The following is a 25013-nucleotide window of genomic DNA, read 5'->3' as shown; positions in this document are numbered from 1 at the left end:
CAGTCCCAGCACTGCCATGTGCAACCTTGAGGAGCTGCACTGCTTCCCAAAACTCCTTGCTTTAAGCACTGACGTTTTCTTGTCCTGGATAATCTCAGATGTCCAACCTGCCATCCCTTTCCTGCCTGGAATGCTGACGAGCCCTGCATTGGCTGAACAGGGCTTTTTTTTTTTGCCTCTTTCGAGCTAATATTATATATATTTTTCTTTTCATGCCAGGAAACATAAATAGGATGGAGGAGGCTGGAGAAGGATTTCTAGAAATGTGTTGGTATTAAATTGCATGTTAGATCTGCCTGTAAACTGAGTTTATTCTCAGCATAAATTTTCAAATGAAGTAGTTGAGTCGTGCAGCTTTCAAAGCTTCTCGAAATTACAGCTAAAACCTCAGAAACTGAGGTAGGAGAATGTCCTCTTGTGTGCATGCCAGTGCAGGCCATGAAAAGTTCCTTGTACAAGGGCGATTAATTTAAAATTGCTCCATTTGTGTCACAAGTGTAGCTATATATATTTATTTATTTCTTTTAACATGCATTGCCACAACTGAATTTAGAGGAGATACAGTCAAACTGTGCCTGCAGACCTCGAGTTTCAGGTTTTCTCTCTTTGCTACTGTGAAAAAAACACTAAACCAAATAAAACAAACCAAACCCCACTGCTGTGCCCTGGAAAAACACTGAGGCCGCAGCTTGGCACCGGGCTCAGGTCTGTGTGGGTACCTCTGGACCTGGAGCTTTGCAGCAGGGCTTGTTTGGAAATGTCACTCCGAAATGATTTAGTGTCCCGTGGGCGCGGGGCGAACGTACGTCATCGTGGGGATGTAACCAGACCCTCCCTTTGCAGTTCCTCCAGCAACTGGCACGAGAGCAGGAGAAACAGCTCCTCTGGAGCTTGCCCAGAGCGATGAGAGCGGGGGTGATTTCGGTGCAGAGGCGGCGTTTTCGAGCTCCCCTCCGACCAAAGCGCCTCCGGACGCGGCTGCGATGGACAAAGCGCCGAGCGCGGCCGCCCCGCCCGAGGCCCCCATCATCCTGAGCCCCCCCCAGACACCAAAACCGGACACCTACAGCCTGGTGTGGCGGCCAGGCCGGGCCGGGGGGCTGCCCATCAACGCCTACTTCGTCAAATACCGCAAGGTACCGTCTCCTGTCCCCCTGGCACGGGTGGATCGCGGCGCGTTGGGTTCCTCAGGGAACCAACTGTGCTGGTGTTGACCAGGCCGTGAGGCTCAGGCCAGAGAGAACACAGGATTTAGTTGAAGCACAGCGTGCCCACAGCTCATTTTAGGGATGGCTGACGTTGTCACAAATACGCTGTTCTGTCTGGTTTGAAGTGAGAGTTATGCAACCAGCAGTAGGGCAAGAGGGCTGGGTCTCAAGCTCTGCCAGGGGAGGTTTAGATTGGACATCAGGAAGAAATTCTTTACAGAGAGAGTGATCAGCCATTGGAATGGGCTGCCCAGGGAGGGGGTGGAGTCACCATTCCTGGAGGTGTTTAAGAAGAGACTGGATGTGGCATCAGTGCCATGGGCTGGGTGACAAGGTGGTGTTCAGTCATGGGTTGGACTAAATGATCTCAGAGGTCTTTTCCTACATAGCTGATTGTGTGATTATCCAGGCTTTTATGTTTTTTACAGTGTCATTATGGGCAACGGGGCTCCAGGGCATACTCTGTGCAATGTCAGTGGTGTTAAAAATGCATTTGTGTGAGCAAGCTTGAATCTGTGTGTGAGAGCAGAAGGGAAGCTGGGTTTTACCCCAGTATGTCAGAGTTTGCTGTTCTGCATCCCAAAGGGACTCGATTAAACTAAAGTTACCAAATACGAAGGTGAATTAAAATTTGCTGGGCAGGTACCTACCATGTCCCTAAAAATGGTGTGTCAACACCAAACTCTTTTGCCTAAAATCACGTGGTGGGATCCTTGGGGCTGTCCTACGCAGAACCAGGAGCTGGACTTGGTGATCCTGGAGGGCCTCTTCCAACTCAGGAGGTTCTGTGATTCTCAAATCAGAACCAAGCAATGCCTGGTTCTTCCAAGCAAACTTCTTCCAAGCAAAATCTGTTCTTCCAAGCAAACAGTTTTCTGCATGGCAAAGCTGTTTGATTTATTTTTCCTAAGCTTTTTAATCCCCTACATCCTGCTCTTGTCTTAGCCTGGAGGGAATGCCTAGATTTTTGACCTGTTGGTTCCTGAAAACCTAGTGCCAGAGTCTGCTGATGATAATTTCTCATCCAAAGGCAGTTGGTTCACGTAAGCCCTGGAAGCTTTGGATGCTTTTTTGACCTTTTTGATGCTCACCCTTCACTTACACCAGTCCTTTCCACACTAAATGTGCTCACTCATGAGTTTCTCAGCAGGGAGTTTACCCTGGTTTTTAGGGTGGTGCTCTCTTTGTGTCATTAAATTATTTTATTGATTTCCCTCTTTTAATAGAGGGGAAAAAAAAAAGATGGGGGAATAAAAAACTTGGAGTGGCTGCTGCAGAAGAAAATAGTTGAACAAAGACCTCTGGCATAACCTTTGATAATCCACAGCGTTTAGATCTGCCTCCAATGTTTTATTAAAGTCTTATGTTGTTTAGTAGTTTATTTTTGGTGGAATCTTTGTCTTTTCCTTTGGGATTTGGGGTAATGTTTTCCTGGATAGGTCAAGCATTAAGAGACTACCCTGAATCTCTTTTCCTTTCTTAAGTGGAGCTGATGGTTTCACTGCTAACTTAAAGAGTGTTTTGGTTTTTGTTTTTTAAAAAAGGAAACATGCATTAATAAACTGAAATCTTTCATTTCCCTGCTGACATTTTTCCAGGCTTGAGGAGTAACAAAGGCATAACCTTTGTTGCCCATTTCAGGCAGTAAGTACTTAAAAATGCTGAAGTACAGCGAAAGCTGGGCTAGTTCAGGGAACATCTCTCCCATCAGTGTGTTGGGTCCAGCCCTTTAGTGGCACACGCTGCCAGCTGAAGGCTGAGCAAAGGCTTGGAAACCATTTGGGCTCTTGTAGTTTTAACCACGAGTGAAAATGGAAAAACAAAGAAGGTCAAAACCACGTGTGTGTGTGTGCACGGAGAGGGAAAGTCAGTCGAGTTCATCCCAGGAGTGCTGTGAAAGTGGTTGCAAGAGTGGTGGTTTGTGGTAGAAGCACCTGGAGACAAACCACGGGTAGATGTAGGAAAACAGAAGGAGTTTTGGCAAGGGGCGGAGGTCGCTTGGGTGCTTGTGCATGGAAGCGGTGCGGGATTTGAGGGTCCCCTCGGGCTCCTGACGCTGAGTTTCTGCCCCTGTCGTGTGCAGCTGGAGGACAGCGTGAGTGCAGCGGGCAGCTGGCACACCGTGCGTGTCCCCGGCAGCGAGAACGAGCTGCGGCTCACGGAGCTGGAGCCCTCCAGCCTCTACGAGGTGCTGATGGTGGCCCGGAGCGCCGCCGGCGAGGGCCAGCCGGCCATGCTGACCTTCCGCACCAGCAAGGGTAGGTGCAGCACCACGTGCCCTCTGCCCCACCCTCCCAGGGACACTTGTTTAGTGACATCAGCCATGTGCTGTCTGCTCAGCCACATGTGAAATATTCCGCAATTTACTTTAGCCTCAACGGCTAAAATAGCTGTAAGGGCAAACCTCCCTGAGCGTTACCAGGGCTGTTGGTAAGTAGAAGCTATTAAAAGCTTGATAATGTTGGGTTTTGGGGTGATTATTAAGATTTCCACTGTGAGGTTCCTCTTGCTTAAGGACGTGAAATCAAGGAGCAGCCCGCCCTTGTTGAGGCTTTTCAGAGAACCACAAAAGAAACTCTGCATCCTCAAGTTTTCGTGTATCAACAAAGCTGCTCCTGGTTTGCTTTGCAGACACCTCAGTCACAATCTCTGCTGACCACGAGCCAGCTGTTCTGACAGTTGTGTGCAGACAGCAATAAGCACAAGAACATTCCTCCTAATCAGACCATTCTTTTTCTTTCAAGTTTGGACACTGGTGGCTGTGCTCTTTAGCATGCAAACAATTAGATATTTTTCATACTATAGTCCAAGAATGGCTTTAAAGTGACAGAAGGCAGGATTAGATGGGATATTAGGAAGAAATTCTTCCCAGGGAGGGTGCTGAGGCCCTGGCACAGGTTGCTCAGAGAAGCTCTGGTTGTCCCATCCCTGGAAATATCCAAGGCCAGGTTGGATGGTGCTTGGAGCAACCTGGGCTAGTGGAAGGTGTTGCTGCCCATGGCAGGGGATGGAAGGAGATGGACTTTAAGGTCCATTCCAACCCAAACCATTCTGGGATTCTATGCAGGACAGGATAGCTTAAAATTTTATTAAGAATGTGATGTATTCATGAATTCTGTGAAAGCTACTTAGCATCCTTTGCCCTATGCATCCTTATCATTGTTCTATCAACAAACAGATCCAAAACTGATAGCCCCCAATCTCTGGAAATGTTACCCCCTGCTAAAAAAAAGTCAACAACTCCCTAATTGTGACCTACTCACGCCCTGAAACATCTCTCCCTGATGAAACTTTGGGTCCCTCCCAGGCATCTGCCTGATAACACAGATCCTGACTGACCTCCTACTCGCCCTACATGTCACAGCAGACACAGCCCCAGCTGCCACTGCCCTCACCCAGACACACAGAAATGTTCACTATGGCTGATTGATCCCTAAGCTGCTCCGAATGGAGCCTCATTCTTCTTCACCTGCATCCATCAGCATGTTGAGTGGGGATTCTGCTACAGCTCCTACTTATACAAAGAAACCTGCTCACCCTCATAGCAGCCCCCTTCGTAGGCTGTGTGCTGCCATGAGGCCAGGTACCCCTCTGAGGGGCCACAGTCATCACTGGCCTGTTCTCAGCCATCCCCTACCTTGGACAGACCCTTGTAGAATGAGCCTGAGGAGGATTCTCCATAGAAAACCCCACACTTACCTGAATTTTTGCCCCACACTTCCTCCCTTTATAATCACGGGCCCCACATTCCTTCACCCCATCTTCCGCCCCAAGTCAGGCTCCAACAGCCCCCAGGGTGTGGTATCAAACGGTGGCAAAATCCCATTCCACCCATACTTTTCCATAAAAGACATCCTAGGATTCATGCTCGTGTTCCTCCCACTTCTAACCCTCCCAACTTACTGGGGGACCGAGAAAGCTTCACACCAGCAAACCCACTTGTCACACCCCGTTGTATTAAACCCCAGTGATGCTTCCTGTTTGCTGTCCTGTGCTCAATCCCCAGAAAACTCAGAGGAGTCAGTGCTGCTCCCCCTACCCTGCTCTGTACTGTGCTGCCATACCTACTGCCACAAGCCAAAAACCCACTCAGCCTGGTGTCGTGGCTGTGCCACAGCAAGTGACCTTCTAGAGGTCACTAGAAGGTCACTTCTAGAGGGGGTAGAGGGGGTCAGTGAGCAGCATTTCCTTATCCACTCCCTGAGCTGATGTGTTGTCTGTCAAATCTTTCTTAGAAAGAACATCATCCTTGAAAAACACTCAGGCTCCATCACCACCCATGGGCATCCCTAAACAACCCGTTGTTCATGAAGGCACAAATAATTTCGGTGTTGTCCTTCCAGACCTGTCTCGCCACAGCGGAGGTAGGAGTGGGGATGGTTTGTGATCCAGGTACTAAAGGTCGTGTTGCAAAGATCTGTGTTTGACTTAACCTGTGTTTGTTACTGCTTCGGGTGCTTGTATTGCCTCTTCCATTTCCTGTCTGTCCCAAGGCTGCTCTGTTGCACAGGGTATTTCCAAGGATGATGTTACCTGCATGTGTGGCTCTCAAAAAATAAGAGAATTTTCACTTACAACCCACTTTCCTGCTGCTCATTTTTAAACCTGCGGTTGCTTTTTGCAAAATACTCTGGTTTTCTCTTCCCTTCTACTGTAAAAGAGCCAGAGGAAGAAGGGAAGTGGGAAATGGCTGTGTCAGAGGTTTAAGTTCTCAAAGTGGATGATATCTGTTCTGAATGTCTTCCTGTGGCTTCCCAGGCATGGGCTTATTTCTGATGGCGAGGAGATACAAGCGCTTCCCAGTAGGTGTGACTTTTACTCTGCTTTCCAGTGAAAACAGCATGTTTGTAGTCCTTTTCCTCACCCACCCCAGCCTTTGAACCCTTGGCCTGATTCAGGCAGATTTCCTCAGGGTATCTCAAGGGTATCAAAAATTTGGGGTGAAGCCAAAGGTGAGCAGAGTGACGCAGGCAGGGAGCTGAGCGTTGCACACTTGTGGCAGCACTGAATGTCAGAGGAGCCACACAGGGGCCTTACTTGTGTCTGCCTGCAAATGCTCAGCTGCTTCATGCCCCAGAGCTGCCAGCCTGCTGTTCCTTGCTCTGTTCCCCTCCTCAGTGTTCACAAATCCAGGCTGGTTCAGTAAAGCCTCACAGCTCTTACAACCAGATTTACTAACACCCCTCTTTCCCTTCTCTCTGTCCCACTGCTGCCTGTAACTTCAGTGAGTTCCGTAAGTACATCCTAGTACATGCTTTATTTGTTCTTCCTTCTCCTTTCTCCAGCACTCCAGTTAGTGTGGATGGGTTGACCTTTCACTGGGTCTGAGGGAATTTGGGGGGTTTGAAAATAATAATCACATTTTTCCTGTTCACTTAGTGTATGTGTCTGTTTCCATGTAAAGGTGGTCAGGGTAGTGCAATACTATATGATTTTTTTAATATTTTATTGAGAAGATAATCAATTCTTCTGTTGTCTGCTGGTCATCCAGCATTACAGGAGGATTTAAGATTCTCCTTGTTAATATGTGAAGTCCAGCTTAATCACCAGCAATGAGCCTAATCGGTCGTTGCAGAAAATGAAGTTCCAGCTGACTCTAATGCTCTTGTAACCGAAATTTCCAGTTCCAGAAGCTCCAGACCGACCCACCATCTCCACAGCATCGGAATCATCCGTCTACGTCACGTGGATCCCCCGGGCCAACGGGGGCTCCCCCATCACAGCCTTCAAAGTGGAGTACAAGCGCCTGGGTCGCAACAGCGACTGGCTCATCGCAGCCGACAACATCTCTCCCTCCAAGCTGTCCGTGGAAGTTCGGAACCTGGAGCCAGGTATTAGAAATGACCTTTCAATGCTGCAGCTCTCCGATTGTTTCATTTTAACTTCTGCTTGGATTATCCCGTTCCTGCCTGATTAGGTTTGGGGTTTGTGTGTGTGGCCTAGGAGCTCGTTACATGAGTTCAAGTTGGTTTCTGGCTTTCCAAGTGGATAAAAACCCCCACCATAATTTAATACTTGTTCATGTGGAAAGGAGGGTTGTGTATCGCTGCTATTTTTAACTTAATTGTCCTTCTAAGTGAGCACTCAGAATGCAAAGAGAAAAATGCACTGATGAAAAAACGTCTGTCCTGACTTCTCCCGGCATCCAGCCCTGAAAATTCAGGGAAAGAGCACAAGAGGAGAGGCAGTGGATGGTGACAGGGATCCTTTGAAGCATCTTCTCAGTACCCACCAGTTTAGGGACTTCCTGAGCTGATGGAGGCATCTCCATCTGTGTGTGGATTTTCCTCGAGTGGCTTTTAGAAGCTGTTTATACTCCTGATCTCCCCGTCAGTCCGTGGCAGGGAGTCCTCCGCTTTTCCTAACTGGATGTTGCGCGAAAAAAGCGCCTCCTAATCTTGTTTAGTCTCTCCTCGAATCCCCCTTTCTAGCGCTCCTTTCGCTACCGGCGGCTCCTCTCTTTTCCCTTAAAAGGAGAAATGTACCGGTTCCGCGTGATCGCGGTCAACAACTACGGGGAGAGCCCGCGCAGCGCCGCGTCCCGCCCGTACCAGGTCGCCGGATTCACCAGCCGCTTCTCCAGCCGCCCCATCGCGGGACCCCACATCGCCTACACCGAGGCCATCAGCGACACGCAGATCATGCTGAAGTGGACGGTGGGTACCGCGGTGTGTCCCGGCCCTCCCGCAGTTTTGTGCTGTTTGAAGTCGAGGATTAAGAGCTGTGAGTGGTGGTTTCCCCCCTTGCCCGAGGCTCGGGGGTGATGGTGTTCCTCCTTCGTGCCCGTGTGGTAGAACTGGGGGAGCTGCCGGGCCATGTGCCTCTCAAGCCCTTTGCCCCCATTTCCAGACCCTTTTTCCCCCCTTGGAGGCAGGCCTGTCAGTTGTCTGCTGCATTTGCACCATCTCCCCCCCACCCCACTCCCCTTCCAGCCCCCCGGGGACACCACACACCCTCCTCGGGTTACGCCAGATGTGACCCAACTGGCAGCTCCAGTGAGGGGCTGCAGCCGCCGAGTCCACCTGCTCTGGCACAGACATATCAGAGGCACCAGTGGGCTTAACTCTGTCCCAAGCCCTGTTCATGCCATGAGTTGTGAGCAAGTTGGCTCCGTTTCCTGCAATTCCTGCTGCTTTTGTCAATCCAGGCTGGGGTGGCTGGGAGCATTTCAAACCCTCCGTCTTCCCTCACATGCAGTGGAGGTTTCATGTCAGAGAAACGTTTTCCTTTCCCCTGTTACCTCGTCTATTGTAAACAAGTACTTTAAAGTCCTTATTGAAACCCACAGAAATTCTTTGCTCTTGTTTTGAAATCTAACCCCCTGGTATACTTTGGAGGATTTAATGTGTAGAGTTCCCAGTGTTAGTTTGCTCTGCTAGCTCAGCCTTAAGAGATGTTAAGGATAATAAACTTAAAATAACCTCTGATTCCTCAGGAGGCTGCATAACTTAAAGTAAAAGATTCTTGAGCTGATTTTTAGAGTGACCTTAACTCTTTCTGAAGTAAAAATGGTTTTTAACTTTTCCATTTCCATTAATCACGAAAATTTTCAGGCCGTTCATGGTCAAACCCTAATTGAGGGTTTGGAAAGTGATGTGGGAGGAAAGTGTCAGCCCCAGTCAGTCTCTTATCCCCATCCCACACTCCTTTTTTTCAGCTGCTCTGAGGAGATCAGTCACCTTTACTTGTACAACCATATTAAGAATATTCACATTTCCAGGGGATGACAGCAGGGCTCAGTTAAAATTTTTCTTCTCTAACACAGCCCTTTCAAATTCCCTTTGCAGTACATTACATCCAGCAACAACAACACGCCCATCCAAGGATTTTACATCTATTACCGGCCCACGGACAGTGACAACGACAGCGACTACAAGCGGGACATTGTGGAAGGTACGGGGCCAGGCCCGGGGTTAAAACACCCCTCCGGGGGAGGGACACCCTGCAGCCTCGCTGGCTGTGTTTATACGGAATCTAAACTGCTTTCCCCAGGCGCAGTCTTTACCATATGTCTCGCAGAAGGAGCTCTCTCAACTACCTAACGTCAGGTTCTGCCCACACATGAGCTGGTTTCTTCCTTCTGAAGCTGCTTCGATGCGGGAACTCGAGAACTAAATGCTGGGTTTGGGTTTGGATTGTCATACTGCTGCACATCCTTAGTGCAGCTCTGTTTAAACTGGTGTAGCTTCAAGTTGTGTAAAGAGAAAGCAGTGTAAATGGGGTTTAACCCAGGGTAAAAACATCTGGGTTACAGACTGTGCTAATAACTAGCAGGCTTTTAAAATTATTTGCCCCAGCACAGACTTTCTAAGCTGGTAGTACCTTGTGTGTAATTGCCCTTCTCTCCTCTTACCTCACCTAATCACTTCTCCTGCTATAAGGAAGTTGCTTTTAGCCCCAAGTGCTGTAGCACGCTGCAAATGCAGGTATGTTTGTGCCTCATTTTGCCTTTTAATCAAGTTATTTTTTTCCCCTGTGCATATTAGATCATCATTTTCCTGGAAGAAGTTATTAGATAATGTCTATATTAGTCCAGAAGTGGAAAACCCTTTTAAAAATATTTTATTTAATGTCCTTATTGCTCGGGCTGAGCAAACGCAGTGATCTCATTCTGGCCCAATGACGTTAATTATTTTTTTCCCCCTCATTTATTTCAGTTACAAGAGGAATGGGCCTTTATTTTGAAAATTTTCCCCTGCCAGACAATTCTGCACATAGTACTTTGATGCATGACATAAGCTTTTGCACACTATAAAGCTATTAAAGATCCAGAGTTTGGGCTCAGAGGCTTTAAAGAACCTTATGCAGGCTGCACCTTCATCTGCAAATGTATTTTAGCCTTTGCTGCACAGAACTTGTGTGTTTATAAGTCTTATACACTGAGCAGTTAGTTGTTTAAGTGGGCTCCACTGTGCTGTGAAATTAGCTTGTTTCGGATTTTTTTCCGAGCGTGTGTGTATTGAACTCTTTGTGGCAGTCTGAAACCATTAGCAGCTGCTCCACTCTGCCAGAGCCTGCCACAGAAATCACTCGGTGGAAAGATTTAAACCTCATCTTTTCTTTACCGTGCTCCCCTAAATTAGCTTTTCGGGGGGGGGGGGGAAAGAAAAAGAGACAGAACTATTTTCAATTAAAGTGCGATTGGAAGCGCTTGATGTGAAATATGTAGAGGAACATGTGACTTAAGGTATTTTTGCCATAAATCACTTGTCCTTCACTTCCCCCCCCCCCTTCTGTTACCTTTGAATTAATCTGTCTGTTTTTTGACAGGGAATTTTATCTTGAAATGACTGCATGAGTTGTGGAAAAAGTGTTGTGATGCCTGTGTTAGCTAAGTGCTTGCCTCAGGCTTTCCTCACCGCTTCCTGTTAAGTCTTGTCTTTCGAGACATTCAAAACTCTGCAGAAAACTTTTTTTTTTTCCATATAAATGCTGCTACAGGCAAAATCAGATTTTATTTGAAGAAAAAAAAAAAACAACAAGCAAAAAGCTTGGCTCTGGTGGCTCCTTGGTATCTCTTTTTAAGCAAAAGCAAAGCAAAATCAACCCTGTCCTGCATCGATGGTCTGAATTTCTCTGTTTCTGGTCAGAATTTCTGTGTTTTGAGGGTCCTGGAGATTGAATTTTAAATGTAAATGCAGTCTGATGTCAGTTGTTTAAATGTTTTCCCTTGCTAATGGTGCAAGAAGAGGACAGTTAAAAGTGCCTGTACTGATTCCAGTTCCACTAATGGTTTGAAGCGGAAACCTAAAACCTGGTGTAGTAATTACCGAAAGGAATGCTTGGGGGTGGGGGCGCCGGGAAAACCGAGCCTGAATCTTGGGAAAACGTGCGATTTAGGGAAAGGCGGATTCCAGCTTCAGCCAGGGCTTGTCTGCCCTCACTGGAACGCTCAGCGAGGGCTGAGCTCCGACCACATCTCATCTCCTGCCCTTGTGGGGCCGGGAGGGGGGTCCTGGACCTGGGCGGGGGTCCCGGAGGAGTTGGAGCAGTGTCACGGTGACAACCCCGCCCGCCGAGCACGCTCGGTTCTTTTTATTCCTGCTTAAATCAGTAGGTGGTATGACAGTTCCTTAGAAACAGTGGAAACAGTTCAAGGGGGTATTTTCCAAGAGGGATTAGGAGCACTCAAACAGTTAATTAAACTCCTTAAAAAATATAAAAAAAATAAATAAAAAAGAAAAAAAAAAGAAAAAAAAAGAGTTGCTGTTTATTAAAATTTGTCACAAGCCCGTGAAAGTAAAAACTGGGAATGATTTATCCTGAAGTGCTCAGTACTTCAGGAGGGTGTCTAAATGAAATGCTGGCCGGGGGCCAGAGATGACAAAACGGTCCTATTAGAGAAGATTGCTTGGCTCGGGCTCAGGCTCTGCTGGGGCAGCGGCACCGGGACAGCCTCGCTGGGTTCCCAGGATGGTTAATAAAATGCACATTTTGGCCAAGTTGAGCGACCCAGATGTGTCCTTCCTGCGAGACACAGGCGGCTGCAGTCGTACCTCGCACCTCGAGCACTGCAGGCTGGGAGAGGGTCTCACCACAGCCAAGTTTTTCCACTATCTCAAGTTTTCTGTGCCAGTTTCCCTTGTTATTTGCCCAGTGTACTGTAAATTGCCAGCATAACCCACCCTAAACCCATCTGTGCAGCAGTTCCGTGTTTAGGCTGCTGTTGAATTTAAATGCACAGATGTGGACACTTGGATGTCTGTTTTTTGAGTTTAGTGAGTTCTGGCTTTTGTAGAGAAGGATTTTTTTTTTTTTTTAAATCAATTGCCAATAGTGAAAAAGACTCACTTTTATTCATCAAAAGGTTCTTCTAATTCTCAGTTTCGCAAGATAATGTGAATCTTATAGAACCAGGGAATGGGTTGGGTTAGAAGGTACCTTAAGGAGCATCTAGTTCCAACCCCCTACCATGGGCAGGGATGCCACTCATAGATCATGGTTTCAGCTAAGTCCATAAACAGTTGCTAAAGACTTCTGTGCTAACAGAAGAAGCTGCACTGGGTAGAGAAGGACCCTGCAATACACGTGTCCCTACTTCTGGCTCACGGGAGTAACTGATCTGCAGTTGATTTATTTTTTCTCCCCCCCCACAGGTACGAAGCAGTGGCACCTGATAAATCACCTGCAGCCTGAAACTTCTTATGACATTAAGATGCAGTGCTATAACGAGGGAGGGGAGAGCGAGTACAGCAACGTGATGATCTGCGAGACCAAAGGTGAGGCCGCGGGGCTGAGCCCCGGTGGCGTTTGGGGCGCGAAGTGCCCGCCGCGGGGAATTCTTTGGGCAGCTCCGAAAGTCAGCTGCGATGATGACTGCGATTTTCTGGAATGTTTCGGAGGATTGTTTTGTCTTCCGAAGCCGAGATTGTTTTGAACATATGGAAAGTGATCCCTTGCACTCCTCCCGAGGCTCTCGGCGGAGCTGTGCGGCTTTGCCTGCCCTCGGAGATAGCGCCGGCTCTGGGGTGCTGATGGCCTCTCCTCAGGAGACAACCATGCGCCTGAAGATGACAGAATTGATTTGTACGTCTGTTTTATGTCTTCGGGGCTCTGTGACACGTTGTATAAGTGCAGACCACAGCAATTGATGGTTGTGTTGGCTGCCTCCATCCCTAATCCTGCATGCCTCTGGCACAAAGTTTGTACTGTTCTTGGGAAGTGTCAGATATGGCAGTCACATTTATTTTGCGAAGGATTCCTGTCTCCTTTAATCTCTAAAACCAAGTAAGGCTGTAAAGGGAAAATGCAGACAGTAAACTTCAAATGCAGTGCTATGAAAAAATGTCTTAAAAAAAAAAAAAAAAAGAAAAAAGCCCTCTGGGAGCGGAAGCATCAAAATTCAGTGAAGTGAGTAGTGAAACCTTTGAAGGAAGGAGTAGGAGCTGCAGGGCTTCAAGACTGTGTGCACAGTTGTTCTCCCTCCTGCAGGGAATATAACTTTCTTCTCTAATTTTAAAATTGACAAGATGTATCTGTCATTCACGCTGCCTCTTCCTTAAAATGCACCTCCCCCAGGCTTATAGGGGTGATCCAGTTTATCCAACATACCTCCAATGGAGGTGCTTTTGTCTCTCTGACCAGCTTCACTCCTAAACCAGGCACCTCTTTTAGGTTTTTAGTGTCAAATGAAATGAATCTAAGCTGTGGTGTGCTGGAAACTAATGTAAATATAATTCCTGGGTTAAACTACCCTCTCGTTTTTAGGGATTTTCTGCTCAGCTCTTGGTGAGGTTTGGAAACGGGGTTAGGAGGGTTCACATCAGATAAAAGTAGGTCATCTGGCAGAGGCTGGGCGAGAGAAATGCGTGTTGTGGTTTTTCCTGACCTCAGAAGTGGAAAGATTTGCGCTCTTTCAAGTTGGGAGTTAGAGCAGTTGTAGCCATGCGGACCCCGAGCGGCTCATTAAAGTTTCAGTGACCTCAAAGAGGGGGTGAGCAGGCAGGATAATCACCGTTTTCCAAGGCAAATAGCTATTACCCAATAGCAGTTGGCCTTCTCCTTGTAGGATTTAATATTGACTTGGAAGCTTTCTTTGCGAGGCATTAGGACTTGAACTCGGCGGCGATTATTTTTGTTCCGTAATGAAAAAGAGCACTTAGAAAAAACACGTCGGGTGAGTGTGCCCATGCCTGTCTCTCTGCTCATCCAGTGAAACGCACGCCGGGAGCGTCGGAGTACCCGGTGAGAGACCTGAGCACGCCGCCGAGCCCCCCGGAGCGGGCGGGGGGCGGCGGGGCCGGGCCCGCCAGCGGCCCCGTGCGCAGCAGCGACATGCTCTACCTGATCGTGGGCTGCGTCCTGGGCGTCATGGTCCTCATCCTCATCGTCTTCATCGCCATGTGCCTGTGGAAGAACCGGCAGCAGAGCGCCCTGCAGAGTGAGTGGGGGCCGGCTCCCTTCCGCGGCAAAAATATTGTCAGGAGTGAAATTAGTAACGCTCCTGCTGCATTTTATGGGTGGGAAGCGCCTTCCTGCTAGGAGCCAGCTGGCATTTCTGTTGAGGCTTGCACTTCTAAGTGTGCCCTAGGTGCAGATTTGGGTTTTTAAGAGTCTCCATTGCTTTTTGCACTGGTGCTCCCTGCCCTGCTGCATCCCCGGAGGGTCGTGCTGCAGTTTCACCCAGAGAATGGTGTGGGAAAGGCCTGGGTAAAGTTTCTGCAGCTTGTGTTTAACTTTAAGCCCCTACCTAGGTCTCTGCTGATTGCAGAGGCAGAGCCTGTGTAATTGTAAGTACCTGTTAAATGTGGAGAGTTAAACCCTGGATCTCTCCTTTTCTTAGGTGTATCTGGAAAGAACAAATGTGCAGCACTAGGACAAGTCCCTTATTACCTCTCAGTCCCTGCACAGTGAGATGGCATTCAATGGCCAGGTCTGTCAGAGAGGTGTTAATCAGGCAAACCTGTTCATTAGCCCCTGGAGCAGGAGCTTTTCAAGGTGCTCTGCACCAACCAACAACCTGGTGCCAGCAGAATCTCTGGACTGGCCTTTTCTGTTCCTTGTGCATAAATCAGCCTTGCTCTTGCCATGGCTTGTGGTTATTTTTAAATGTCCTTACTCTCTGACAGAGAGAAATGAAACAAAACTTCTTGCAAGATAAGATAGTGCCTTCAGCTGCAGCCCAGAGAGATTTTTGGGAAGCAGCTCATAGTAGATGGCAGAGGGGCTATCGATGATAAAAATGGCCCATTTGTAGGACACTCTCATAGAGATTGATGTCAGCCAAGTCCTTCCAGACCAACATTCCTGGTCTGCTCTCCAGGATGTGTCTGTTTTCCATGTCTGTGCTTGTATACTAAGCACTCGGATATCAGAGTTAGTTCACAAAAGCTGCAGGAAGACAAAATAAGCTTCTTTGTTTTTTAGGGACGCTCCTTTAGCTTCTCACAAAGGTGCCTTCAGCAATAATGTCTTTTGCAGAATACGACCCTCCTGGGTACCTGTACCAGGGGACGGATATCAACGGGCAGATGATCGAGTACACGACCCTGCCCGGCACGAGCCGCGTCAACGGCAGCATCCACGGGAGCTTCCTCGGCAACGGCCTCGGCAACGGCTGCCCCCACCTCCACCATAAAGTCGCCAATGGAGTCAATGGGATCATGAATGGAGGAGCAGGACTGTACCCAGGGCACACCAACTCCCTGTCCAGGACACACGTGGACTATGAACACCCCCACCACCTCGTGAACGTAAGCTCCTGCACCGGGTGGGAGGCTCAGCGCAGACCTTGGGGTTTATTCAGGGGCTGTGCAAGCAGATTTAATTCGGGTGGGGGAATACTCATCCGTTGATAACAGCCAGTTCCACTGAATCCTTCATCCCAGAGGAAGCAACTGGGCTGATATTTGTGATACAAACATCATGGTTTTCATTTGAGGATATCAGATGACAGCAAGAATTCCACTTACTCTGGGAAATCTGCCTCTACCCTCCTCCTAACAGCATGTAAGCTCTGAGAATGCCTCAGTGCTGGGCTGAGATCCTTTGCTCGTACATATGGTATTTCTCAATCTCCAAGTTAAATAGATTTAATTATAGCTGCTTATTCTGCAGCTTTATGGATCACCCGTTTTTCCCCCACCTGTTTCAGATCTGTAACTCTGAGCAATGCTATTAATTATGGCAAAGCACGAATGGAGCAGGAGGTTCCATGGAATGAAGTGCCCCATACATCTTGAACTGCAGCAGTGCAATAACGCTGCTGCTTTTTTTTTTTTTGCAGTCCCCTGTTTGTGACTGTTGAGACAGGCTCGTTTTTTGTTTTGAAATTGAAAATAAAATTAAAAACTAATTTCAGTCTGCGATCCAGCCTTTGTATGCTGTGGAAAAATACTTCATTTGCTGAAACGTGTCCCGTTTCCAAGAGAGAATAATGATTTCATTATTGTCTATGGAAACAGATGGCTTGCATTCAAACTTACTAAACTTACTCAAAACTGTGAACATTGCCCAGGAAAACTGAAAGAAAAAGTTCAAAAGTCTGAATAACCCATGCTGTTTCTGGAGAAAAAAAATGGGCCTATTGTTTGTGTTGGTAATTGAGCACAAGCACTTCTTTTTATTGAACAACAAATTAGCACTTGCACAGTAGTTGCCACTTCAGTTCCCTCCAGTTTCAGCCCAGACCTGTCAGTTTTTCACCTGATTCTGTCCTTGGCCTGCCAGAAGTGCCCATTTTTGGCTGTTTTCAAGAGCACCCGAGGCCCAAACTGGGTTTTTTTGGACCTGTCCAACCTCCCAGTGGGTGAAACTCTCCAGAAGTCTCCAAGCCCTCAGGGAGAGAACATTTGTGGTGCTCGAAAGCTCGCCTGTGAGAAAGCCTGGGGGCTTGCATTGATGTTTTGTCCCTCCTATTTTTATTTTTTGGGGGGCTGGGGGAAGCTCGCCTGTGAGAAAGCCTGGGGGCTTGCATTGATGTTTTGTCCCTCCTATTTTTATTTTTTGGGGGGCTGGGGGAAAGAAGGAAATACATGTGTGGTGACAGAGGTCTCGGTGCTTGGAGCTCCTCCGTGCCACAGGCTGTCCACACAACGCCGCTGTCTGTAGGTGACAGGGATGAGTTTTTTGTTCCCCACACTCCTCGGTGTAGAAAGTTTGAGTCACAGGATCTCTGCCCACAGAGAAGGCCCTGGACTGGCACGTGGGCGAGGCAGCGCAGGGGAACAGGATGTTCTCATCCTCGTTAGGCCGCTCTTCATTGTTTCAGTGATTGGGCTAAATGAGGAAGGGAGAAGCTGGCCAGGATGGCAATCAAGATTAATTAGGCATTTCCTCAGTGCTCCCTATCCTTCGAAAACTTCAGGGTAAGCCCTGTTTGTGCAAAAATAGGGGTTGTTAGAAGTTTCCTACCACTTGAACTGCCAAAAGCCAGGTGAGTCTTCCCGGCCCGGCTCCCTGGAGCCCGGCACAGCAGCCTGGCTCCGCACCCCGCTCCCAGCGGCTCCCGCATCACTGTCCGCCCGGTCCCTAACAATGAGGTATGTGTTAATCTGGGCATTTCGACTGGCTTGTAATGGCCCCCTCAGCCAAAACCAACAACACAAAATCCCTCGCACCCCGAGTCATTGCTGGCTGAGGAATTACCCCATCTGTACAAATACGAAACGGCTCAAAAATCAGTGTAGCGAAGTAAACTGATCTAATCGGAGTAATTACAGGAAAGTGGGATGGGTTTGTGTGTGACATCAGCCCTCCAAATTTAATCCCCTGTCTCCCCAAACGAGCCCGGTGTGCTAACGAATGGCAATTCGTTTTCGTGTCTGTCATCAGCGTTAAAAATAAACATATTTACAGTGTGTTTATTAAATTAAACCTCAGCATATTAAGCTGAAAACAGACCAGGGAAATGACCACATACTTGTCTAAGCTGCAGTTATTTACTTTTCCCTGACACACACGCTGGCAAAGCCCTCCCCTGGCCTTTGGACAATCGCTCAGTGTTGCCGTGCCGTGTTTGGCCCAGAGCGGGGCATTGATAAGGTGGCTGGACTGGGAAAACCAAGTCAAGGAGCTGAGCTGCCTCCTCAGCGCCTCTCTTAGATGTTCTGATAGTGATCTGATTTCTAAGGATTTACTGTTAATCCCTCCTGCTGCAGGGTGGCGGGATGTACACGGCCGTGCCGCAGGCTGACCCCTCGGAGTGCATCAGCTGCCGGAATTGCCGGAACAATAACAGGTGAGGAATGGCCTTGCACCAAGGCAGGACCTGCACCAAGGCAGGACCTGCACCAAGGCAGGACCTGCACCAACAGCAGCCCTCGCTCTGCTCTGTGGTGAAGCTGGGACTGGCAAAAGCCGGGAGCTGAAGTTCTGGCCCAGGGCACGAGGAGCTGCGTGTCATGGGATGGCTCGGAGAACAGTTGGGAATTGTCCGTGGGATGGCATAAAACAAGTTGTTAAACCCCCCAGAGCTTGCTTTGCTCAACACGCTCCTCCGAGGCTCTCCAGGAAGCAAAGCAGGTTGAGCACTGGATTTTTTAAAAATCCTTATTTCCTGTGTTTTCTTCAGCTTTGAGATAACAAGATCATTCCATGTGGAGTTTGTCAAATCGGATTTAATTGGTCTTCTGCATTTTACACTTCCTGCCATTCCCTTAAGAGCACCGACCAACTGCAGTTGCCCCTTTTCCTTCACAATGCTATTCTTTGTAAAACATGGGATTTGGGGTTCTTCAAGGCCTTCAGGAGCAGTTTGGCCAGCAATTGTCAGTGTGGGATAGGATTTTTTCATGGGAAAAAGGATTCTTGTATAGAATAAGGGAAAATCTGTATTCTATGTTGTATCTGGGAGTCAGGAACCTAATAAAAATCATTAGGTTTTTCACTTTTGGAAGTTTTAATGAATATTCTTCCAGGCTTCTGACTAAATCTCTGGTTATTTTAATGACTATAAATAGGACTGAAAGTCAGACAAGCTGGGCTACTCTGACTGGTAAATTCTGGGCTTTTTTTTCAATCATACTTTGATTTTTCCGTATTGTTAAAATGCTCAGCTGCCTTTAGGTGTACATCTGGAGAAGCTGAGTTGAAACGAATCACTGAATCATTGAATATTCTGAGTTGGACCCACAAATAACGTCGAGTTCAACTCCTGTTGGACAAATAAGCTGTTGTTGAAGGCAAAAATCGCGTTCACTTTATTTTCACGGGTTTACTTTTTAAATGTCACTTATAATAGGCCTTAAATCCTTCCCCCTTCCATAAATGTATGCGTGATAGTGTAATGTTGACGAGCTGCTGCTTGCACGTGGAGCTGGGCACGCTTTGCCTGGACCAGTGTCCCGACAGGTCTCCAGGGAAGCCCAGCACGTTCCCTCACACACCAGTTGTGTGTTTTCCAGCAGGCTCTGCAGCAGCTCTCACCAGGATGTCTGTGACTCGCCGTAATTTGGAACATGCCATATGTGTTACGCTGTAATTAAGAGCTTGCGTTCCAGTTTTAAGCACATTTAATTTTTTACTTGCTCCCTTTTTTTTTCCCCTAAGAAAGCAGGGAGTGGGTTCCATCCTCTGCAACTGCACTGCTCCTCCCAGACAGGTCATCAACGGGGCCTGAACTTTGAGTTTTCACATCCCCCTTCTATATTTGACTGCTTGATAGAGAAACAACTTGTCCCTTACAGCTGCCTTTCCCCGGAGGGGACCATTAACCTCTGCTCTGGCGCTGGGGGAATGGGAGGAGGACATGGGAGAGGGGAATGGGGACGGACCAGAACGTGCCTGAGCATTCCACCAGGGAGCTGGGTGTATGGCCAGGGCGAGGAGGAGGAGGAGGAGGAGGAAGGCCTGGTGTGTTAGTGCAGTCATGTCAGTAGGCTTTGGCAAGTGGGGTTTTGGGGCTGGAGCCTTTTCCTCATTTTTATTTAACCTCGTGGCTCAGGTAAGGGCTGTTCCCTCCACCTGGGCTCCTGTTGGTGGAAAGAGAACCTGTTCCTTGTCCCACCCTGGGATCACTGCACCTTTTGTGCTGGAAAAGGCAATTCCCTCTGCAGCCCAGGAGGTTCAGGTGGCAGTACCTGTAGCAGGGCAATGTCTCCAGCTCAGGAGCATTGTGGGTGCACGTGGCCTTGGCACCACAAATTCCTCACTGACCCATTTCCACTGTTTTGGGTTGAATTTAGCAGTTATTTGAGTTGTGACCAGGTGCAAATGAATCCTAGAGGTTCAATGTATTTCATAGCTGTTTTCAGCAATAGCCATCTCGGAGCAGGTTTTATTATTCCAGTGCTGAAATCCCTGGATCTTCTGTTTAAATTAGCACTTTATCCCTCCTAACTGCTCGTGGAGGCTTGCCAGGGGGAGAAGCTGCTGAAACCTGGAGACCTGCTTTGCTTTTGTGGACAAAGCCTGTGGTTGACAGGATTGAGAACTGATCTTTTTTTCTTCCCTGGTGCTTTTGTGTTAAAACTCTTGAGATACCTGGTGGCTGCAGAGGAATTTACACTTCTGCAGATCCCTCTTTGCAAATTCACTGTGTTTTGATCAGAAATGCGAAATGCGTGTTTCAAATGTATCAGTTTGTTTGCCCGGTGTTTTCATCTAAATTATGCTTTGTTTAGGTTGTGGTTTGGTAGGGGTTTAGCACTGAGAATTGATAGAAAATGTGTTTTCTGCAGCAGGGATTTTACACCACTCGTCCTGCACACTCTGCTCAGGATATCCCCATGGCTAGTTTCCATCACAGTGTGGTTATTTAAGCTTAAAAAGCTGAACTGCTGTCTGGAAACATCCTTCAAGTCCATACAATAATACAGAGAACTACACCAACCTCTGTATCTTTAAGAAGAACCCCCAGAAACATGTAAACCCAAACATTTTAAATGGGTTTCTCTGAGCTTTTTTTTCCAAATAATAAGTGAGTGCAGTCAAAACCTCTGCGGAGAGAAAGGCAAACTAATAAATGGATTTGTTTGAAGACCAGATGTGTTTCATGTGGATTCTTCAGTGGCTTCTGTGGTATTTTGGTACTTGGAATAATGATTTTGGAGGCAGTTACGGGAGCAGAAGGACAAAATAGGAGAGAGAAGGTTGAAAATGAAGCTTGGTGCTGCTCCATCCTCATGGCTTTTGGGAGGGGAGCAGGCTCTGGAGGGATGCCCCTTGTCCCCTGATTTGGCTTTGCACATGAAGCTTCTGCAGGAGGGGGAACTCTCACCAGTTCCTCCTCTAGGAAGTTTATTTGTGGTGTTGTTGGATGTTTTGTTGCTCTTTCAGTTTGGGCAAAACTGATCACGGGTTTTGTTCAGGTTTCAGGTGTGAATTGAAGCTCCTGTAGGGCAGGTCCCTGCAGTGTGATGTTTTTATGCGTTGCACTGACCTTTTTAAAGGCATAAAAGTGGTTTCTGGGACTTGGGCAGGACCTTGCTGTGACTGCCAGGCTTCATGTATCCCAGTTTTAAACCTGTCTGAGCTCAGTGCTGAGGTGCTCAGGGCTCAACTGCTGTTGGAGGTGGCTCTGCTGGCTGCTGCCCTGGCACTGCTGACATTCCAGTCCATATTCCCCTCCTCTTCCAGCCATATTTCATCAGCCCTGCTCAGTTTTGGGCCAGAGTCACTGTGGAGCAGCACACCAAACCAGCACCCAAGCAGCCAGGTCCCAGGGAGCAATTTTTATACTTCCAGATGCCAGGCTCAGGCAGCCCCAGGGATAACCTACAGCAAGTGCACTGGGCTGGTCCCTGTCAGCAGAGCAGGCAAGGGATGGATTTACACTTGGTAGGAAAGAAGAGAGGATGCTCAGAGTTGTACCTGTATCAGCACATGAAAACCTGAAGCCTGTTCAGCCTTTGTGGGAGCGTTTTGGAGGCTCTCTGGTGGGTGTGAACGCTCTCCATCCTTATTTCCATGCTTTTATCCGTGGATCCATCTCTGTCTTGCGCCGCACAACAAGGAAGAGTTTTGGGGGGTAGTTTCCCAAAGTTTGTGGCAGCTGTACAAGTAAACCTTTTCCTTTTGGGGTAATTATGGTTTTGTCTAAAACCACACTGAAGTGGAATATTGGGGGAGGGGCTTTCTTATGTAGGAATTACGTATATAAATGTTCCCTGAGGCCACGTTGTCCACATTGCAAACACTGAGGCGTTTTCCCTGCCTGCTGCAGTGGTACATGTATCAAAGTCCTGCTCCTTTTTGGTTAAAGCTTAAATACCTCAGCTGTAACAGTTGATTCGCCACTTTAGCTTCAATTCCACAGCCTTACAAACACATTACAGGGCCACAGCCTGACTTGCACAGCAGAAGAGGGTGTTAAATTTATAATCTTGCATCTATTTTTTAATTTGCGTTCTCTCTGATAACACTTAGTATTAATTTTCCAAGGTGCTTAAGTTTGCTGCTCGCGTTTCAAAATTTGAGCTCTTTATCTTGGCAGCGAAAATGTGTTTTATGGGGTTGCTTTGATGGAGAAGTGGACTCACAAGTCAGGTCATTGGGTCACAATCGATGGGGGAAGGAACTGAGCGTGTTTCGAGTGTTTTCAGCTGTCTGTTGGGAGAAAAAAAAACCCACTCGGTGCTTTTCTTAACGTCAGGATTGCTCCAAAAATATATTTAAAACTGATTTTACTTTTGACACGTGGTAAAGCACTTAAAAGTTGCATTTTCTCAAGATAAGGCGGGGGGGGGGAGGAGAAAGAAGCCACTCTGAGTAACCGCGGCCTCTGTCCCGCCTGCAGGTGCTTCACCAAAACCAACGGCACCTTCGGCAGCGCCGCCCTGCCCGTGGTGCCCCTGGGAGCCCCTTTCCAGCAGGACGGTGTGGAGATGAAGCCCCTGAGCCCCCACGTCATGGTGGCCATGTGCTTGGCCTCTGCTGTCCCGGAGTGCAGTGCCCGGCTGGAGGAGGACGGCAAGGAGGGCTCGGAGCATCCCTCCCCCCAGCACCCCTGCTGCCAGGAGGGCGTGGGCCGGCTCTCCGTGGACTGCATGGACGGTGAGGCAACCCCGGGGAGGAGAGCACCTGGCTTTGGGGCCGGGAGTATTCTGTAGGACAGCTGTAGGGTGCTTAATTGATCGTGGAGAAGCTGGTAATTAAGCCCACAAAAGAGCTGGCTCTTTGAGGGAGGTTAAGCGTCCCCGCCTTGTGCCTGGTCCTGTCATGTCCTTGTGATTGATGCCTCTAAACGGGGCTCATCCAGCACCTAACGAGGCTGTGACTGATTGATGCTGCCCCCACGGGGCACCAGTGGGCTCTGACACTGCTGAAAAGCTGCCTAATGGAGTTTTCCTTAATGAGCAGGCATTCCTGAGGGCCCAGAGCCATCCTGGAGGCAGGAACAGGCGCAGGGAGGGAGCTGGGCTGACCTCACCGGTGTGAGCTGTTCCATAGCTCTGCCAGTGCCAGGACAGAGCCGATGCCCTGTGCTTGTGCCTGGTACAGTGGGAATGAGCCTGAGCCCAAAGAGCATCACCCCCTGGAATTAGGAATTTTGGGGGCGTGTGTGCCTGTTGAGCTGACGGAGAGTGTCTGCTGAAAGAAACCACCACCAACCACCCGCCCTGCTCTTGCTTCGCAGGCGACAGCTGCGTGCACTCGGAAACATCGAACCACATTCTGAGCTGGAGTCCCCTCATTCTGCAGCCTGTTTCCAAGGACTGTAAGGAAAAACCAGGATGGAGTTCATCCGGAGTCACCTTAAACGGTTCTGGGGACCTTCGGCAGCTCCAGCTGCGGGAAACCTGAGGAAGTGACCGTTGTCCCCACTGAACGCCAGGAACTGCCAGTGTCGCTGAGAGGGAGTGACGGGGGGATGTTAATTATAACAGAGAGAGTCACTATTTATTTTTTGTAGTAGTGTCATATGAATGTATCTTGGTTTTCAAAATGGTTGCCTTTTTATATTATTTATGCCTTGAAATCCCTTTTTGTTTTTTTTTTTTGTGGTTTTTTTTTTTCCCCCCTCACACGCCGCGAAACTAGCCCTGGTTATGTGTATAAAAAAGAATTGTAATAATATAAAGAACGAGGATGGGAAATGTGGAGTGCGTTTCCGTGGCATGTTACCAGTGTGAGAAGCACTTCCGAGGAGCCCGGGACAGGGATTTGAGCAGGTCTGATGTGGTGACCAATGGCTGCCACCTCCCTGGCAGCTCGGCGACGTGGTACTCAAACCATCCTTTCCATGAACACATCCCATCCTCTTTTGGTTTCTCTGGGAAGATCTCAATGGGAAAATGAGAAAATAAATAAGAAAAATCACCCTCAGCTGAGTCCGTCCAGCGCAGCTGAAGCAGATCTTGGGTCGGTGACTGTGTCTTCAGATGCTTGATAACCCTTCTGTCTGCAGAAGTACAGGGGGAAATCCAGCCTGTCTCACCTTGCCGCTCACAGAAGACAAAATCCAGTTCTACTCTTGCTTTGAGGGAGTACTGACAGCTTGGATAGCTCCGAAATGAAAGCAGTGGTGTCGGAGCAGCTCCCACCGGCCCCGCGCGTGGCTGTCAGGAACCCACCCGCCCCGGACACAGCACGATGGAGGTGTTGCAACCTTAACTGCAGGGTTTGGGTAGGTTTTTTTTTTTTCTTTTTCCTTTCCAAATTTAATCCCAGAAAATGAAACAACCTTGTGCTTGTAAAGCACTCCCTCCCCCACACAACTCAGGAGCTCATGATCCCAGAAATGAGGTGCATGACTTACGGTCACGGCTGCCCCGGGGAGACGCCTGTGCAGCACCTTTGCACAGAGCAGCATGTTTCTGGCCAGGCTGGAAAAGAAGGAGGCTGTGCTGGCCTGGCTGTGGCTGCTCCAAACCCCTCGGGGACCTCAGGGCTACAGGTGCAGCTTCACCAGTGGCGGGGTTTGGGGGGCGATGCCTGTGCGAGAAGGGAGCCCTTGAGATCTGCTTTGGCAGCGGTGTCTCCATGGGCTGTTCCAGGTGTGTTGGGGTGGGCTTTTTCCTTTTCATGGAATCCCAGAAGGGTTTGGGTTGGAAAGGACCTTAAAGCTCATCTCGTTCCAACCCCCTGCCATGGGACACCTTCCACTAGCCCAGGTTGCTCCAAGCCCCGTCCAACCTGGCCTTGGACACTTCCAGGGATGGGGCAGCCACAGCTTCTCTGGGCAACCTGTGACAGGGCCTCACCACCCTCCCAGGGAAGAATTTCTTCCTGATATCCAATCTAACCCTGCCCCCTCTCAGTGGGAAAACATTCCCCCTTGTCCTGTCACTGTCTGCCTGCCTGTATAAAAAGTTCCTCCCCCTTTTATAAGCCCCCTTCAGGTACCGGAAGGTCGCAGTGAGCTCTTCCCAAAGCCTTGTCTTCTGTCTTCTCTTTTTTCTCTTTTGTCTTTTCTCCCCTCCCTCC

The 25013-nt window shown here is 48.5% G+C and overlaps 1 protein-coding gene across 2 annotated transcripts in view; it reads left to right on the top strand.

Moving 5' to 3' along the window:
• CDON (cell adhesion associated, oncogene regulated) overlaps positions 1-25013 on the top strand; it is a 55891-nt gene that overhangs the window by 30312 nt on the left and 566 nt on the right. For both annotated transcript variants that reach the window (XM_017809830.1, XM_017809832.1), the window contains exons 9-20: positions 844-1136; positions 3292-3466; positions 5444-5572; positions 6833-7039; positions 7683-7864; positions 8996-9101; positions 12305-12427; positions 13861-14088; positions 15129-15400; positions 17807-17886; positions 22384-22640; positions 23224-24213. In XM_017809830.1, the coding sequence (XP_017665319.1) occupies positions 844-1136; positions 3292-3466; positions 5444-5572; positions 6833-7039; positions 7683-7864; positions 8996-9101; positions 12305-12427; positions 13861-14088; positions 15129-15400; positions 17807-17886; positions 22384-22640; positions 23224-23390 (2219 nt within the window). In that variant the 3' untranslated portion in view covers positions 23391-24213. The remainder of the gene's footprint in view (positions 1-843; positions 1137-3291; positions 3467-5443; positions 5573-6832; positions 7040-7682; positions 7865-8995; positions 9102-12304; positions 12428-13860; positions 14089-15128; positions 15401-17806; positions 17887-22383; positions 22641-23223; positions 24214-25013) is intronic.

This window comes from Lepidothrix coronata, unplaced genomic scaffold, assembly GCF_001604755.1.
Source record: "Lepidothrix coronata isolate B3197 unplaced genomic scaffold, Lepidothrix_coronata-1.0 Scaffold27, whole genome shotgun sequence".
NCBI lineage: Eukaryota > Metazoa > Chordata > Aves > Passeriformes > Pipridae > Lepidothrix > Lepidothrix coronata.
This window is presented reverse-complemented; position numbering and strand designations above follow the sequence as displayed.